The sequence below is a fragment of the Atractosteus spatula genome, chromosome 7, assembly GCF_055471065.1.
Source record: "Atractosteus spatula isolate fAtrSpa1 chromosome 7, fAtrSpa1.hap1, whole genome shotgun sequence".
Classification (NCBI taxonomy): Eukaryota; Metazoa; Chordata; class Actinopteri; order Semionotiformes; family Lepisosteidae; genus Atractosteus; species Atractosteus spatula.
This window is the reverse complement of record NC_142712.1, coordinates 10472195-10490152: the sequence shown is the minus strand read 5'-3', so window position 1 is coordinate 10490152 and position 17958 is coordinate 10472195. Positions and strand designations below refer to the sequence as shown.

The 17958-nt window shown below is 42.0% G+C and overlaps 1 protein-coding gene across 5 annotated transcripts in view; it reads right to left on the bottom strand.

Annotated features, from left to right (window-relative positions):
* Positions 1–17958, bottom strand: part of pak1 (p21 protein (Cdc42/Rac)-activated kinase 1) — a 43091-nt gene that overhangs the window by 10430 nt on the left and 14703 nt on the right. The window contains exons 1-7 of one of the 5 annotated variants that reach the window (XM_088920978.1): positions 11950–12047; positions 10574–10790; positions 7349–7443; positions 6304–6451; positions 5971–6008; positions 4403–4516; positions 1691–1868 (exon numbers count right to left, since the gene is read on the bottom strand). In XM_088920978.1, coding sequence (XP_088777104.1) covers positions 1691–1868; positions 4403–4516; positions 5971–6008; positions 6304–6451; positions 7349–7443; positions 10574–10766 — 766 coding nt within the window. In that variant the 5' untranslated portion in view covers positions 10767–10790; positions 11950–12047. Of the gene's footprint in view, positions 1–1690; positions 1869–4402; positions 4517–5970; positions 6009–6303; positions 6452–7348; positions 7444–10573; positions 10791–11245; positions 11274–11949; positions 12048–17958 lie in introns of those variants that run through there. The other 4 variants (XM_088920980.1, XM_088920979.1, XM_088920976.1 and 1 more) reach the window with 4 other exon arrangements.

Here is a 17958-nt window from a genome sequence, read left to right as displayed (position 1 = left end):
TAAAGAGCTCTTAAGGGCCAGCAGAGAGTCTTTGTCAGTCACTCCACATCGAGGGACAGCTGGGAAAGAGGGGCGATGGTAAGAGATTAACAAATTCATAGCATGCAGCCCAACTCACAACATGGAAAGTTTGGAGAACCAAGGCATGTGGGGTGCCTCAGTGTGATTTACCAGAATCTGAATATGCAGCAGTCTAAGTAATACCCTTAAAGCAGCCAATCGGTCTGACCCACAAACTTCAAAATCAGGTATGAGACCTGAGCTTGGAAAACAGGAAGCAGGGAACTCCTACCGCAATCAACATTAGCAAACGTGCGTATGAGCCGATTCCGTTCCGTAATCACACCAGACCACCAGGCAGTCAGATTAAAATATCAATTGATAAATTTGGCCCTGTATTCATTCATTAGGACTTCAGACCCATTGTCTTCTATAACAGGCATTACTACAGCAATACCACCTGTATTTTATTAGAGCTTATTTGACAAAGCCCTCTTTTTCCTGACCATTATTTTATTCACTCCAAAACAGGGTGGTTAACCTATACAAGCTCCAACGGAATGTACTGGTGTCCAGGCAATTTTTTTCCTCTTTCTGTATGAAATGGTCAATATCCTCAATGAACCCACCGAGTTGTCTCCATTAGTTTTGAACCCCACAATCCTTCCTCTGGAACAGAACCTCCGTGCACAGCAAGGTACTGCTTCACCGATGTTCTACAAACTGGGGATCTAACTGCCACTTTCCATCATGTGGAAAGACCAGCACTGTAGAAAACACAGCAGCAGTACTAATCCAGTGATGCAAAATGGGCAGGATAGTTTTCCCCCCATTTGCTTCTGCAGCACAACCGGAATTAAGGACATGGGGGTTTGGATGGATGCTGGGAAATGCATGCTTTTGAGCTGCAGAAAGTAGAAATTGAATCCCAGAACTCACAAATCGCACACTCAAAGGTAGGTGTGACAGGAATCAAGAGGAAGTTGGATCACGAAAGAACATTACACAAACGAGGGGTGTGAAAATGCTCAGCCTTGTAGGCAGCATTACTTCTTACCAGTAGAGGGCGACCTTAGCCCATCTGTGGCATGGAGCATTCAATAAAGAACAAATTAAAGAAAAACTGCAATAGGTCTTTTTTTTGGAATAGGAAATGTTTCATGCTTTTAAAATCTCCAATATTTATACACATTGTTGGCACTGCATTTCCCTCAACCGTTTGCCATTATTGCAAGTTACCAATGTTGCCAAAAGTTACAGTAAAGGGTTGTCTGCATCAGCAAAAGTATACTAATACAATTCACAATAATCACAGTGGATTGCTTGTTTTACCCACAGGACTGCAAGCTAACCTGCAGGAAGTACGCCACAGTAAAAACTTCCATGAGGCTTCGTTTTATATTTTAGCTTAACCATTAAACTCAAAACGGACTTATAAAATCAAATCGCTCACACCCACTAAATCAATGAAAGCAACAGGACATGCTTGTCAAATGTTTTGCAGTTATTTCTGTGAGGACAAACAGCCTTCAGTGCTCTAGACAGAGTGCTTCACTCCGAACACTGGAAGGACAGCTTGAGCTGGGGAGGCAAAAACCCCATATTTTACCATTTCCCCCTTGAAAACCAAAGCAGACCATATTTCGCCACACCCTGCGCTGAAAACGTCACGTTTTCGTCATCAACGTACTTAATTTCTCCAAAATCTCCTCGTCTGACATCTTGGTCTTCTTCTTCTGCTTGTCTGTGCTGCGGGGCAGGGGGCTGGAGGGGGCGGGGCTGCTCTCCGCGGGGGGCGAGATGGGCGAGGTCGCGGCATCTTTGGTGGGCGGAGGTGGGAGGGGCTCGATCACCGAGCGGGTATATATCTGTCAGACAGGAGGAATAAGACCCTAGGTTACTGTGGTGTGATCCTGCTGGTATGGCGCCAATGTACTGTACAGCAGCTGACAGGGTCCGAGAGTGGTCCCATTGCATCAATACACAGGGTGCCGTTTCCTTTCCCAGGTTACATTGGTATTGTGCTACCCTCCCTGCGTGCTTTTGCTGAAGTTTAGAATTGACTTTCGAAGGAAGCCAGAATTATACTGAAGGGAAAGGCGCTTTTTTCCCCAACAGCAATACAATACAAGTTTGGTCAAGAGATCAGAAACAGCAAAACACTTCAGACTTCAAAGCTTCAGGGAAACATAAGAGCATCACATTTCTAGTTAATAAGCCTGCCATTTTAAGAATTTCCTTTGGACATTTTACTTTTAAGACTAGAAACTTGGAATTAAATCTAATCCAAAACTTAATGCAGCAAGGAGTGGCACATCATTTATCTAATAGCACTGCGCAAAAAGCAGTTTGTAGTCTTAGACTGCTGGCCCTTCACTTCAAACGCTTCTATAAAAGAAAATGTGCAAGGATACCATAAACAAATTGCTTCTATTTCTGCTGCAGTGAATTTGATATGAAAATTTGATTAAGCAAAGTACAGAAGGACTGGATTAAAGCTATCAAAACAGCACAGAGCTTTTAACCATGTTACTGTAAAAGTCAAGAAACAAACTTGATCTAACAGAACAAACCAGTAAAAGAATTTTGTTATAGTAATATTTGAAAGACACCGTTACTACGCAACAGTGTCTCCGAAAACCATGGCTGTGTGTAGTGTTTAATGTGAAAATGTATTGTATTCACTCGTCCTTTAAGAACATAATGACTACCATGCAGTACATACATAGAATATCAGCATACTTTATGATTTACAATAATACTAATAACAACTGCTTCTTGCAATTCACCATTGTGCAGGACCCAGAGCAAGCAATGGGTACCAGGCAGGATACACCCTGGCTGGGACGCCAGTTCATCACACTAGGGCCACCTTTCCTGTCAAGTAACCTACCGGTATGTTTTTGTACTGTGGGAGGAAACAAGCGCAATCAGAGGACATTCACGTGAACAAGGGGATACTATACAAACTCCACACAGATAGCACCCCAGGAATCCAATCCAGGGCCCCTGCCTGTGAGCCACCAATGCTAACCACTGCACCACTGTGCAGCCCAAAATAACAATGGTAACAGTTTTGACGTAGGATTGACCAAAAGTTATAACTGGAGCTTACTACTGTAAAGGTACAGTCAATTCCTCTTTAGGTGTTATCGACACCTTTATTAACAGTGAGCAAAAAGATGTCAAATATGTTAAAGCCAATGCAGCACGTTTATCTTAGTACAGTATATACTAAGATATACTATACTATATGTTTATCTTAGTATATCCCCTTAACTTAGTATAGTTAAGGGGATTCCTGTGCTTGCTTTGGGATAACCCCAGCTGGTTTTGGCCAACCACCATTCCTTGAACTTGAACTAGCCTGGCAGAAACCGAAGTTTTAAAATTCACAGTCCAGGAAGTACACAAGCATTCTGCCAAGCGCCCAACTTCAGTTACCTGCGCATACCAGCATATCAGTTCATTCAGACATATGAATTCCATTCCATGTAAAAAAAATGCTTCCTGTTTATTGTTTTCAGTGTTATTTCTTCATTGCTTTTATTTTCTAAGAAGCAGGGAAGTAAGCAGGCGCTCTGTAGGAAGTAGTTCTCAGTGATATCACAGCTTCAGACCAGTCTCACTGGAGCTAAGGTTCTGAGAGCAGAGGGATATATGCTTTTAAGGACAGAAAACAGGTGGGCATTCTACACAGGAGGAGAAAAATAAAAATGAAAAAGTGCAGTTATACTTCATCCAACTGTCACGAATCCAGATAATTGTCTCTAAGATATGGAGTCTAGAAATCGGAATACAGTGCAGAGACTACAGCCGATTGCTGCAGGTTTCCCTGGGTGACCTAGACTCGGGAGAGACTAATAAGCGCCCCCGCCCCTGCAGAACTGTCACGCCTCACGGAAAATAACAGCAGCTGGCAGTGTCAGACCCACAACTAATTCAGAGAGGCTGGAAAGGCAGAGGCAACAAACATTTCTGAAACCTACACAGCAAGGCTCAATTGCAGTGAAGGCTTTACTATCTGCAGAGGTTTACCTAAAATGTGAATGAACAAAACACCCCTTTTCTTGAAAATGTTTTTTTACTGAACTGGGAAGCGGTTTGAAAAAAAACTGCCGCAACTAGCATCCTACGCTCGACAAACAGAAGAAATTATGATGAATCATTTATTCTGACAATCTTTCGGGGCCTCCTCTCCCTTACCTGCATATACAAAGAATATACATACGCAACGACTAACAAAAAGTCGGATTTTGTTTTGATGACGAAGTGAAGAAATTCACCATAGAAACACAAACAAAATTTGTGTCCAGAATCTGCAAGCACACCTTGCTCAACACTGAGGGATATGAAACAGTGATTTGGACAGCAACCAGACGCCTCTGGCAGGGATACTCACCGACTTGGTGTGGGCAGGCCTGGGGGCGATCTCAGGTGGTGGGACTGCCTCATCCTCATCATCGTCCTCTGATACAGGAGGGACCGCAGGGGTCTCTGACACAGCTTTCGTATTCTGTAGCAAACGGAGAGGGGAACTCAGTGAAATATTTCACGAAAAGCCTGCTTCTATGATATCTTGAATGGTTCTGATTATAGGGGCACGCCTCAAACTATATCACCCATGGCTTGGCCGGATTTGCTAATACAGCATCGCGCAGAACGGTCACAATGATCATACGTCACGTTAAAAACGCCAAGCAAAGTCACCCTCCGTCTGACTTCTGTATTCCAAGGATTCTGTTTGGGTTGAGGGACACGACTGGCTGTGAAAAATGTTTCTTCTCATTCTTAAGATATCAGGAAATATTTTTGTTACTTCAAGGATATGGTTAAAGAGAAGACCAGCCACTATAAAACATTATCACATGCTTAGAAAGAAGAAGAGGATTGCAGGAAGGTGGTCAATTTCATTGCCAATGTTATGTAGAATCTACAGCAGCTGTCTGTTCCGTCTGTTAAAAGATTCAGCTCTATTCTTTATACCCTTTTTACCAAGCACTTAGAATCGGTTCAGGTTAAATCAATTTATAGCTTTTCAAAAGGGCAATTTTCAACATAATGTGACAACAGGTAGTGTAGATCAAACAAGGTGATCACTGCATCTCAGCTTTTCCAATGTTACTCACATGTTGAATTCAAGGGCCCTGCTCTAATGATATAGCTCTATGTTTCAGTCTTTGCAAACCAATCCTTGCTTACTGCTAACTTCATGACTCACTACAGATATCTGTGTGCCAAGATGGGTTTTTTTCACCCTAACAGTTCTTTTAAAGAGAGAAACAAATAAATGCACAAATATATATAGTTGTTTTTTTTTTAAGGAAAATAAAATAAATTCAAAAAAGCAACCAGCACAAAATACAAATGTGATGTCAGTGCAAGGGGCAGGGGTTTACAGTCTATATACGCCAAAGAGCTCAATGAAGAGCTGACTCAACAGTACTCTGATGTGTACAAGTCAGAAGAAAAAGTGGCGTTGTTTCACACCAACATGAGGACTAACAAGCAAACGCAGCTGTATGCACAAGCCAGGCCATCTTATGTGGCATTAAAGCAACACCTTAGAAAGCAAGATGAGAGCTGCTCTCTTTCTATCAACAGCTTAAACACGCCTCAGCTGAGCAGCCCCTTAATCATCTTGATCAAATACCGCAGGGATGACTTTCCTCATGAAAGGGAACACAGCAGCCTGCTGGCACTGTGGGGGAGTTGCCAGATAATTATGGGAAACTGACACAAGGAGACGAACAAGTCCACTAGCCTACACCTGCACATCTGAAAGCGGATACAGGGGCTTAGCGTGCCTAGCGGATTCACGGTCTCTCACTTCACAGCATCAGAGTCGACAGCGTGCAAATTCCAGCAAAAGAGCTGGAAACAAAACTAGGACAACACATCCAAGCATGCAGCCAGATTAGACCGGAACACACACAAAAAATGGACGCGTCCATCTTTCTAATCACTCACCAGAACGTTTGAAGAGTTGCAATTGTCCGAGGTTTTATCTGTTGACGAAAGAGGACATTTAATAACAAATACAAATACAATTGTATGAACAAATTAGTGCAAATAACTTTGACTAACAGTGTAGAACTGCTTTGAGCTACAAATCTAGATTTGAAATGGAAAAACTACTTTATTTTATAAGTGCTCGCCTACAACCAAAATGCCAGAAAAAAAGCAAAGCAAGACATACACCAATTACCTTAACTCCACTTTCATCCTAAATCCAGGAAGCAAGCAGCACTGTTGAAAGTGCGGGACCCTGAACCTGGGTTTAAAATGGCGTGTTCTTCCTACCTGTGAAGCTCATGTACTTTTGAATGTTGGACGTCTCTTTTGAGTCATAGAACTTCAGGACCTCCAGCACAACATCTGGGTGCTTCTTCTGCTCCAGTTTGGTGATGTTGGAGGTCTGCAAGAGCCGAGCCCATTGCTCAGGCATGCCCTTTAAATAGAAACAGTGCGTGGTTAGGAGAGGGGGAGGCTGCAGTTAGGGACAGTGGCGGATACTGTACCTTCTACTGCAGCAGCCTCAGAACTGGGTCAGCGCTCTCATCCCTGCTTTGCCTGACAGAAGCCAATTTTTATTTTGGGATTTTATCTACTGGTATATTGAAATATGTAAAAGAAACGCTAACAACCTGCTTGCTAGCATGAATTGAAATGTGTACAAAACCCCATCCACAAGACGGTTGCTTTTCTCAGACATACAGGATATATATACAAACCGTTGTTGTATTACTGCATTAAGAGCGAGATTGTGCCTTACAGCAGGAACCAGGGAGAAAATGAGACACGGGAACAGGCAAAACAAGAGTAGCTAAAAGGAATCTGTGGCCTGGTTTCGAAAGAACAGGGCCTATTAAATCCCACCCTCATCATCAAAAAGCGTGGCTTTGGAAAAGGGCACACCTAACTAAATAGAGTGACCCCTCAACACCATTGAACAAAAGGACCCTCTCCATCCTTACATTCAGACTGACGTGAAGCAAAAGCAGTAGAGGGTCTACACTGCACGCAGATTAGGAGGACAGCATACAGCTGACCGGGACTACAGCTCTTCGACATGGCAAATGTAAATACTAGGGAACAGGTAAAAGTAGCCCTGGGCCAGATTAAAAAGCGAACCAGGAGGAAGACACAGATTGTAACGTGTTTGAAAATACCTGGAATGTAAAACGGAGGGATTTTTCCTTTACCAGCCATGTAAATTTCCCCGCCCCATACGTTACAATAGCGGCAGTGGGAGGCAGGGACACACTGACTTTATTGCACTTGTGAGGGAAACAAACCACCCTGTGCTCTACAGTGGAAGAAATACGCTATGGTGGCGGGTACTTACTGTGAATTCTCCAGTGACCGCATCAAACCCCACGTGTATCGTGTGCTCAAAGTCTGAGGGCAGGGAAATTTCAGGCCGTTCCTTCTTGTTTCTGGCTGTAAGAAGACAAGTGCAATTTAGTACAGAGTACAGGAGAGGTAAAATCTACACGGGGAGCTGTCTCAGTCTGGAATAAATGGAGGTTAATTGCAAAGTGAGCAGAAAAAAACATATCTGGGCTGTGGAGCTCTTTTCTCTTATTTTTCAGAGGGGAATTAACTGCCACTTGTTCCTGAGCACAAAGTCTACTGAAGAACGTGTTCAAACTCCACTTTGCCAGAGAACAATTATTTTCAGTTCTTCAGAAATTTAACTAAAATAAAAATGCCAATGTCTGTGGAACATTTTTGTGATGTTTTCTTCAATTTTACATCTCACATTCATGTGTAAGACATTTCATCGTGAGCCACAGGACAAGGGATTTTGCAGTTTCTTGTGAGCCACAGAGGTAGGTTCAGTGGGAACTTGACTGAGAAAGAAAGAACACCAGGCACTGAAAAAGTCCTCTTTGCATGTTTTATATTTGGGGATGACACAGACCTGTTTTACGGATTGACTGATTTATCAAAATATTAATTACTTTACATCTAAAGGAGTTGGAATGCTTGGAAATTGCTGAACTGGCCAAAGGCCTTAGGAACCTAACCCTGTGAACCTCTTTCTGAATTTATCATTACCATTTCATTCAATTTATCAAATCAATTTGACGCTTATCCCGAGGAAACTTCCATGAAACACAAAAGGGAATCAAACACCACACAAACACACAATGTCACTTGCCATAGACAGGCAATAACTATCTGACCGTTCAAAACAATAAACAAGAATTTTTAATGTGCAACTATTTCGTAGCTCAGAAGATATGAGGACTGACTTCGCCAATTGAATCAAGAGGAATCTTATATTGTGCAACTGGAACTGTACTTGCCAGAGTGGGCATTAGAGTTGGCCACCAGTGCCATCACCCCTTCTGTTAAGTAAAGTGCCATGGGATCTTTCCTGTCCAAGCAGTTATAGACTTGGTTTAGCGTCTCATCCAAAGGAGCACACTGTCCTCAGCACTCATAATTGGGATTTTAGAAAATCTGATCCAGAGCAAATGGAAGAAGTCGCCTATCCCAGTAGTGACCAGCCTGGTCAACTGTGCTTAGTTTCTTGAGATCTGAATAGAAGGTGGAAAGGCTGTGGAAAGGCTGTGGTCAAACAGATGCAAGCTAGCTATTACTGACATTGTACTGAAAAACACAGTGAATCAGGTAAACTAAATATTTGCTTCATTATCTCAACATATTTCAGGCTAGAATGTGCTTCTGTGAGAACAATGACTGAATAACAGCTCCACAGCTTTTGGCCCTGCATGATTCATGAAAGGTTCAAGGAACTCCGAGCCATTTTCCCCCACAGTAAATAGACTGCAGTGGTATTGTCCAATCTGCAGTAATGGACGATGTTTTAATAATAGTAATAAGTCTGTCGCCATTTCAGTTATTACTCATCCAACAGCATTAAAGTTTTCAAATACAACAATATGCTGAAGCACCTTCTGCATGCTGCAGAAAAAAATAACTGCTCTTTAGAAAACCACTTTTCGAGAACATGAAAAGAGGCAGACATTAGTCTCGACATTTATTAAAAGTCTGTCTAGTAGGTCCCATTCAGCGGTATGTGAAATCTAATAAAACCCAAATACCCAGCGGGATTGAGGTATTGTGTTTCACTGCTATCATCTCCTCAACACTGTTAAAATTAACCCCTTGCCTGTGTGGGTTTGACTACTTTTCAGGTCCTTTAATTTGTCTGCCTGCCATGAAAAGGTATTAGGAGAGTTCAAAGACAAGCCACGTAACCAAGGAAATAAGATCTGGATGTGCAATAGGACACAGTGGGAGATCCCTGGTCTGTACTGACTCTCTGAACTACTTTGCAATAACCTTATCAATGTAATGTACCATTTCGTTTCAAGACAACAGGAGATGACTTAATAATTTCATTTGCATTTCTAACAGTCTTAATTCCAAAAGATGCGTCTTGAGGACAACTATTGTCAAGTTTTTAAAAGGCCCAACTGACATCCAAACACAATTGGATAAGCTCTTCATTGTGATTCATCATGCTTTTGCATGTCACTCAGCTTCTTTCAGGTTTTAAATTACCTTCCAGCACCCCTATAATCATCTTCCGTCCATCTGATACTAGAATCTGATTTAACACAAGTTTTCTGAAACAAAACCACATGCCTGTCTTGTGGTAAAGAGCTTTTCCTCCTCTTGCTCCAACAAACACTGCTCGTGGGCTAATATTTCAGAGGCCCAGATCAAAGAGACAGATTTCTTTGCCTTTCCGGTACCACAGTGAGGGAGATCCTTCCCCCTTCTGTGCTCTCCTGCTTGACACATTTTCTCTGCCATTTGTTGGACGACAGCAATCACAGCTCCTCTAATTTCCCTTTGTGTGCTCTTCCTCCTCAGAGTCATGCTCCAGAGGAGCTTTGCTCTCTGTGTGCGACACTATTGAAGAAGGCAGCAGCTTTTTAAAAAAAACTAGTTGAACGAGGTTGAAACTCAAGCACACTGACCAGGGATAGAGGGCTTAGGCTCTTCCAGTGACAAGGTAACTGCTCCAACAAATGCACTAAATAATTGATCCTTAATTTCTCAGCTGTGCAGATCCGAGCTGAAACTCATGACTGAACTGAATGGAAAAGCCAGGACAGTCTACACTACATACGAAAGTCTGATGTGTAACTTTCACCCACCCTTTGTGAAACACAGCTCTCGAGAACGGGCTTTCACTGACTAGACATATGCAACATAAGAAGAGGTCTGAAATGAGAGTATTTAGCCCATCCAGCTCATTTGGTTGTTTGCATGTAGCTTCTCCTGCCCACAAAAAAGTGTTGTCTAGTATTGGACCTGTAATGTTTGTTTGGCCAAGGAGCTGAAGTTTTGACTTAGCCTTCATTTGAGTGTAGATATATATATAAAAAAACTTGAAAGTCATTGCTTCTGAATACAGAAATACATTTCTGAAAACCAGACTGGCTGCTTGTTTCAGAATATGTTGTGCTTGTTTCGGCCGCTATTTCCATCTTCAGACATCTGATATCACTGTACGAGGGATCTGGCTGTTACAAGGAACACACCCCAGTCTGATCTTCCAGACGCCCCGCCAAGCACCCGAACTCACTCTTGTCTCCCGCCCCAGTCAAGATGGAGCGGATGGAGCGATCTTTCTTCTTCTTCTCCTCGGGGTTGGGAGGCAGGGGCTTGGAGCCGTGGTTCAGGGTCCCCGAGTCCTTGCTGCTGGCTCCGATCATAGTGCTGGTGTTTCTCATGGGAGGGGCAGGAGGCTTGTCTTCAACTTCCCCATTATCAGACATCTTCAAGGACCGCAACCTCTCCTGCTGTAACAGTGACCAGAGAGAGAAAGAAGCCATTACGAAACTGGGAAGAAGACAAAACCCACAGGAATCACCGCTATATTATTAGGGACATGTCATATAATAAACATGAAAGCAACGGGCCTTTCAAAAACGCAGAGTCTGACAAAGGCAACAACAGTTTTTGGCTGTTACTTGCACACTAAGTAAGCTGATTTTTTGGACAATTTATCCACCAACTTAAAGCTTGTATTAAGTAATACTGGTAAGGAGGAACTGGTGGGATTTTTTTTCTAGAATCCTTCTAGTTTGACTGCGTACCTGGCTACAGCTGTATTTAAGCTTAACTGAAAACCAGTGCCATGGGACAAAATGCTGCTGTCTAGTGTTAAAAGCGCTGGCATGCAATGTCCCAGCACTGCATGTCTGGCCTTACAACTGGGACACATTCACTGATCCTTCTGCTCTGAGGTTCTCACCTTAAATAAAGTTTTTCTTCACCTCCAGATGCCCAGTCACTGTTTACCCTGTGGTCAGTCTGCACATGACAGAGGGGCCAGTCTGAGAAGGAGTGGCATCAGATATTCCACTGTTCCCCCAAAACACACCATTATGCAAGTTAACATGTTATTTTTGGCTGTTAATGTGGTTAAACAGCACGCTACACTAGGCTTTTTCACATTTAATAACTAACCACACAAATATGGCATGTTTGATTTCTCCTGAGGACAACTGTATGACTGTATCCATATTAGAGCTACTTAATGAGAGATTCACAGGTATTTTATACTTATTTTTATAATGGACTGGAGGAAGTTAATGGAGCTATCCACAGAAAGGACATAGAAGGCAAGTAGTTTTTAAAACAACTCAGAAGTCAGAGAAAATGAATTATTGCATTAGAACAGATAAGTTCTTATAGAACAGCAGAGGATTAGCAGCTAATACAAACACAACTAGTTTGGTTTCCAGAATGAGGAAATAAAGAAGAAATTCACTTTCAAGTCAATGGGATTTCTAACAAACCATTCTAAAAATCAACACAATGAAGAAAATCTCATAAAAACAATGTCAAAAATGCCAGAAATCAGACAGCCATTAAATCAATACAGCTCATTTCTTTTCGACCTCATCTCCCTGCACATAGAACCCTTCAAAAATGTATTTCATAAAACAACTTTACCTCAGCAAAAGCTTTTCATCTTGGTGCAATTCTAGAAGAATATTCCCAGCTCTAAGGAGTGACAGTGGTTCTGGTAGCTGTAAACTATGCCTTTAAACTGTAGCACTAGTGTAACTTGTATGAGTGTGCTGAGACTAGACCCTCCTTAGACATGATGTCATGCTGTGAGTAAGCAGGACAGGGGGCATGGCTTCCATCTGATAAACTGGCTGTTTACAATGGCATGAATGAAGTAAGGTGATCCCTTCCACAGGCACACAGCTGAGAAGTCAAAGGGACAGCAGCTGTTTACACAACAGCACAAAAGCCATACAAGACTTCTGGTGTCTGAGCTGAGCCCCTCTAAACCAAACGTTGTCATCATGGATAAACGTGCGCTTCACTCAGAGCTGCTCGTTTTTTTTCCCTTAGAACTTGTGAAGAAACCCAGTGAAAGCGATCACATTCCAGACACCGATGCAAGTGTTAACAGGCTGCTGCTTCAGTCTTATTCACTGACCTTCTTCCATGTCTCTAACTATACAAAGAAAACCTGAAAACCTGGTAGCAATAAAATCCTAGTGCACAGGGACTGGGTGTTCACTATGCTGAGCGCCTTCTTGCATTGCCTGTGAAAGGAAACAGGCTCAGTTTGCTTTGTAAGCAATATGCTGCCTTACAGTGATCTAAGAAATGAAATCACTGCATGTGTTCAGCAAGCTTTTTCTTCAGGGATGCTTGACAAACCCTTTGCAGAAAAATTCAAAGATTAAAAAGGACCTTTGTGGGTATCAAACTGTAAATTTCCCATTAACAGTGCAAACTGATAAAGTGTATCAGAAATGACTGATTTCGAGCTACTGTACCTTTACAAATGGTTTTAATTAAAAAAAATAAAAGCAAAGTACTGTGTTTGTTAAACTGCCTCTTTAACTAATCAGTTTCCTAAAATGGGCCTAAAATTTTATAATTTATAGTAGTAAATCTCTTGTTGCTTATTTTCAAAAGTTTAAAGGCTAAAAAAAAGATCATGTTACCCTTAAAAGCAGACACTTCCTTCTGTGTTATTCGTCAGTTATTGTGTTACAGGAGAAGGAAGGACTGGGAGTGGGATAAGTTTTGCTTTCAGTCACATGGATTGCAGAAGAAGTGACAAATACAGGTGTTTGTTTTCACAACCAAGCTTGACTCAGAAAATGGCTGGCCCCTCTACAAACCTCATGGTGGAAAAAAAACACATAACTGAAGTTTAATTTGGTGTTAATCCTTCTCTGAAGACATTGCTTTGAATGAATCACACCAGTATTACACAGTAACAGGTTAAGGAAGGGATGTTAAACATGTGAAAAAGTGCTAAATGTCACCTCTTACAGCTTATTCATTCTAAAAGGTGCAAATTGCTTTTCCTCTTGTTCAAACACTAATGTGTTGACAAGTATGTTTGTCAGAAAACTCTCATCTCAACTCAACTAGCCATTGGAGAGCATGACCATTTCAACTGCACTTAATGTAATACTTTGATACAATGTTTTTTAAAAACATAAAGTGAAATCATTTTATTTCCTGAAGCACTTTTTTGTCCTGATGTATGCTAGGGTTGGACCGCAAACCAATTTCCCAGTAAAAATTTCCTGAATTTGAATTTTAAAATTGTAAAATATAACTTATTCTTATTGTGCACTTTATGTTTTGAGAAGACCAATTTCTCAGACTATCTGGATTTTTAGCATTTCTGACAATCTCAAAACTGAGCCAGGGCAGAGCAGGCCCAGACAGCTGGAGAGAGGAATAGAACAGCAGAATTATTGGATGTGTGACAGTAATCTTTATATGTAACTGCTGAAAAAAACAACGTTATCATGCAATAAAGCTTGAAGTACATAAAAAGAACAAATATGAAAGACTCCAAACAACACCGGTTTCAAGAATTCAGGAAATACTGCAGGAGAAAATCTAAGTGTTAGCATGATCTTCTGAATGATTTACTGTAAGGCTTTGACATCTTGACTTCCTCAAACAGATTTTAAACATCAATCCAGTAAGTCAGGATGTTCATCATACTTGCAGTCTTAAGAAATTAGAAAAGCAAATGAAAAGCCTTGAAAATCCACAACAAGTAAGTTCCTTGTAAAGGTGTCTAATCCAGGTGTGCAATACAGTCTGTTTTATATAAACCAGAGAACTGCATGTTTTACTGTAGAACGTTCAGCCAAGCAGATTCGCCTCTTTTGTGGCAAGACCACAGAGACACCTTATCCTGGGAAAAAAACATCTTCTCTGGATTGTGTTTCTCAGTCTATTCAGATGCCACCTCCAGCAAACTATAACAATTTCATAGAAATTTATTTTTAAAAAGTTAACACTTCTAAAACAGAACATAAGTTCATTATGCTTCCTTCCCTTTCGGAGCAGGGAGTGAAAATCAACAATTCGTTTCTGCATCCAGAGCAATTTTACCGCAGGCTCAGAAGCAGCCTTTTAGGACTAGATCACATGAAGCATATTATTTTATGTACAGCATGTATCTTATATTCTTGTCAATCTTGACATTTTGCATGGTACTGGAAAATAAAAGGCTTCTAGGCCTAATAGCGATATTTTTTAGTGTAAACCTTTGCACAGAAAGCTGCCAGTATCTGAATCAGCTTTAGATACAAAACAGGAGTTCAGACGTGGTTTGGATGTCTCTTTAACAGAAGATCACCCAGATCTGGCCGTTGTAAATACTCCCCAACCAATAAGAGTCTCATTTTAAACTGATCAGCTTTATTCCTGGCCTGATCCTCATGGTGCTTTGACACAGCTCACCCGGCGGTGGCGACCTTTGAAATACATGTTAAAAAAAAAGGTGCCGAGTCCTCTGTAGGTTGGTACTGTGAAACACCAGGATCCTGGAGGCTACTGTCATTTTCCTGACCTCTATCATCACACAGAAAGAGGACACAGAAACTTTTTAGGAGATTCAGTTCCCACATTAGACCACTGTGGCTTAACCACTTCCCTGCTGAACTGAATTCCAAATCACCCATAAGTCTGAATCCAGTAACATTATGAGAAAGGAACTCGGTTCCATACTCCGAGGAGGTAGCTACAGCCATCACAGAAAGCGTCAGGGTGAAATTTGGGCTGTCTGAAACGGTTTGAAACAATTTTTAGTCACAGCACAAATCCACAAGACGACAGTCTTTCATCTTCACAGGCTGCATTTCTGTGAACCACAGTGGTCTGGAAATGAGCAGGCTGCAAGACGTTAAAATATTGCCTGTGTAATGCTGCTTGCAAAGCACAACTTTTAATCAGGTGCACTATTTAGAGCTTGTGCTATAAAGCCTTCATATTTTACTGCACTTTTAGGACTACCGAAAGCTAATACATGAGGTGTTTTAAGAATGTACTGTATGACATCAAAGTCAAAGACTTAGAAGGCAGAATGAGGAAAAAGTAACAAGCAAATCGGTCACGAGGGTCTGTACTCTCCTTGACTATACCCATCCAGCTTTTCAAATGGTAACAGCTTTCTTTCACCCCCTGAAATAACAAGCATAACAAGGATTCATCCATCCATTTTCAGTCACTGCTTGGTCCTGAGAGGGCTACAGCGAACCGAAGCCAGCAAGCAGAGGGCACCTGGTGGAAAAGCAGGCCTAATGGTTTCTAGAACGCTGAGAAGACTTAGAAACTGTTTATTTTGTACAATCAGCCAAGTCTAACTCCTACCGTAAACGTTAAAATACCGTAATGTGACATATACACACCTGAGCCGACTTCACAGCATTTCTTTTTCTCGTTACTTTTCAGGGAGGAATGAGCCTCACCTTGTTGCTCTGCCGATCACACGCTGACACCATACCCCCCTGCAGTAAAGATGTTTGATTTACACACACTCCTTCTCAGGGTAACGTTACAGGGCCCCTCACCCAGTGAGGCGGCCACTGCAGTACAGGATAATGCCACTTTCTGTGCACATAGCATGATCCTAAACAAGGTAACGCAAGATTCGCTGCACTTAACGCCAAGAAATACTCACAAAATGTTCCCGATAGTAGACTGTGCGGACGTATTTTGAGTTGCTGGTAATTTTTTTGCCCCCAAGGCAGGGATATTTACAATGAAATTATACAACACACCCCATAAAGACACCGCGATCCTCAGCCTATCCCAGGGAATTTATCATTACTGCACCCAGCTCTTATTTGCTGTGAACTGCCAAGCTCTTTAGTTTCATAGGATTAAAAGGACATTCCCACTGGAAAGTTAGCATCTGCAAGCATCTGCCTGAGTGGCAATAGTTAAAACTTCAGACTATTCTTGTACTACACTACCCACTACATTACCTAGCAATGCCATCCACACAGCTGGTATCACAGAGGAGTGCTGTTAGTCACTTCGCTAAAGCATTTACTGCAAGTTGTGATTTAGCCTGAGTCACTTCGTCTAGAAAGGCAAAAATCTACATGATAAAGCTTTGGAAGAGTACTGGCTGTGGTGCAGATGTGTTGTTTTCCCCAGAGGGCAAGAAATAAAATGTGTACAGTCAGGGGAAGTGCTTCTGTCATCTTGCTTCAACCACTTATGTCATCCCCCCTCTTCTCCACTGATGAGTAATGTATCAAAAAGGTCCATCTTTAAAAAGAATATAGCAGACTATATTCTATAGCAGTAGCAGTGAAAGAATAAGGGGGAGGTGTGGTGGCGGCTCTGTGGCTAAGGATCTGCGCCTGTGGTTGGAAGGGTGCCAGTTCAAATCCCGTGGCTGGCAGAGGAATCCTACTCCATTGGGCCCCTGAGCAAGGCCCTTAACCCCAACTGCTCCAGGGGCGCCGTATAAATGGCTGACCCTGCGCTCTGACCCCAAGCTTCTCTCTCCCCGTCTGTGTATCTCATGGAGAGCAAGCTGGGGTATGCGAAAAGACAAATTCCTAATACAATAAATTGTTTATGGCCAATAAAGTGATCTTATAAAATATTTATCTAGAATGAATAAGTGACAACCCACATTTCTCTTATAAGTGCCTAAGTTATTTTTAAACAAAACCTGAACTGAAACCTCTTAACTTATACTATTAACCGTCACGGTAAATCACTTAAGATCGTTTCTCCATTTGTTCATTGTTACAGCTCCTCACACATCAGAAACTTCTAGCAGCGAGGCTTTTACTGCATTACCATATAAACCCAAGCGAGGCCTGAAAGTGCAATATAAACATGTCCTAACTGTAGGACAGAAATTACAAGAAAAAGTAGACTTTTTCCGTATATTAACTCCTTGCAACTGTCTTATGAAACGTGTATGTGGGTACATATGAAATCATATTTCCAGAAACCATGACAGCTCGTTCCTTAAGCTGACGATTCAGCGCTGACAGAATGTGCTCAGGGCGTCGAGAGATCTCGCCTGGCACCTCGAGCAACACAGGCTAAAAAAAGACCGAGTTATCCTCGGTTGCGCGCTGTAAGGCTGTGAAGACTCCTCCAGTCATACAGACTCCTAAACCAGACAGAAACAGCACAGAGAGCAGTGAGAGTTTGAGGAGCTTCAGTTCCCATGGTTTAACCACTTCCCAGCTGGACTAAACAACTGTGATCACCCACAAGTCTGAATGCCAGTCACACAACAGGAAAGCAAGCAAACGAGTTCCTTAAACTGAGCCAACAGCGGCAACCCCCTGATGACAGAGCTGAGGGTTAACCACATCCCTGCTGGATGAAATATCTGCATTTCACCAACGTGATGCAGCGCGATCTGAAAACCAGACAGAAATCAGCCGAAGAAGTAAAGACGAGCTACACACATGCGACCTTCTTCCCCAACTGGGTTTTGTTCTTCACCTGGAGGAGAAGGAAGAGCCATCTCGCAAAGAAGGAGAGGTATAAAATGGCAGCAAATAAAATAAACATCCATCAAAGCATAATCACAGTACAGAACAACTACTGTATTTGAGGTAAATCTGTATTTTAGGTTTCAACCAGTTGAATACTATAGCTGAGCACAGCGTGCTTAAATATCCCCAAAACATCTGCCATCATCAT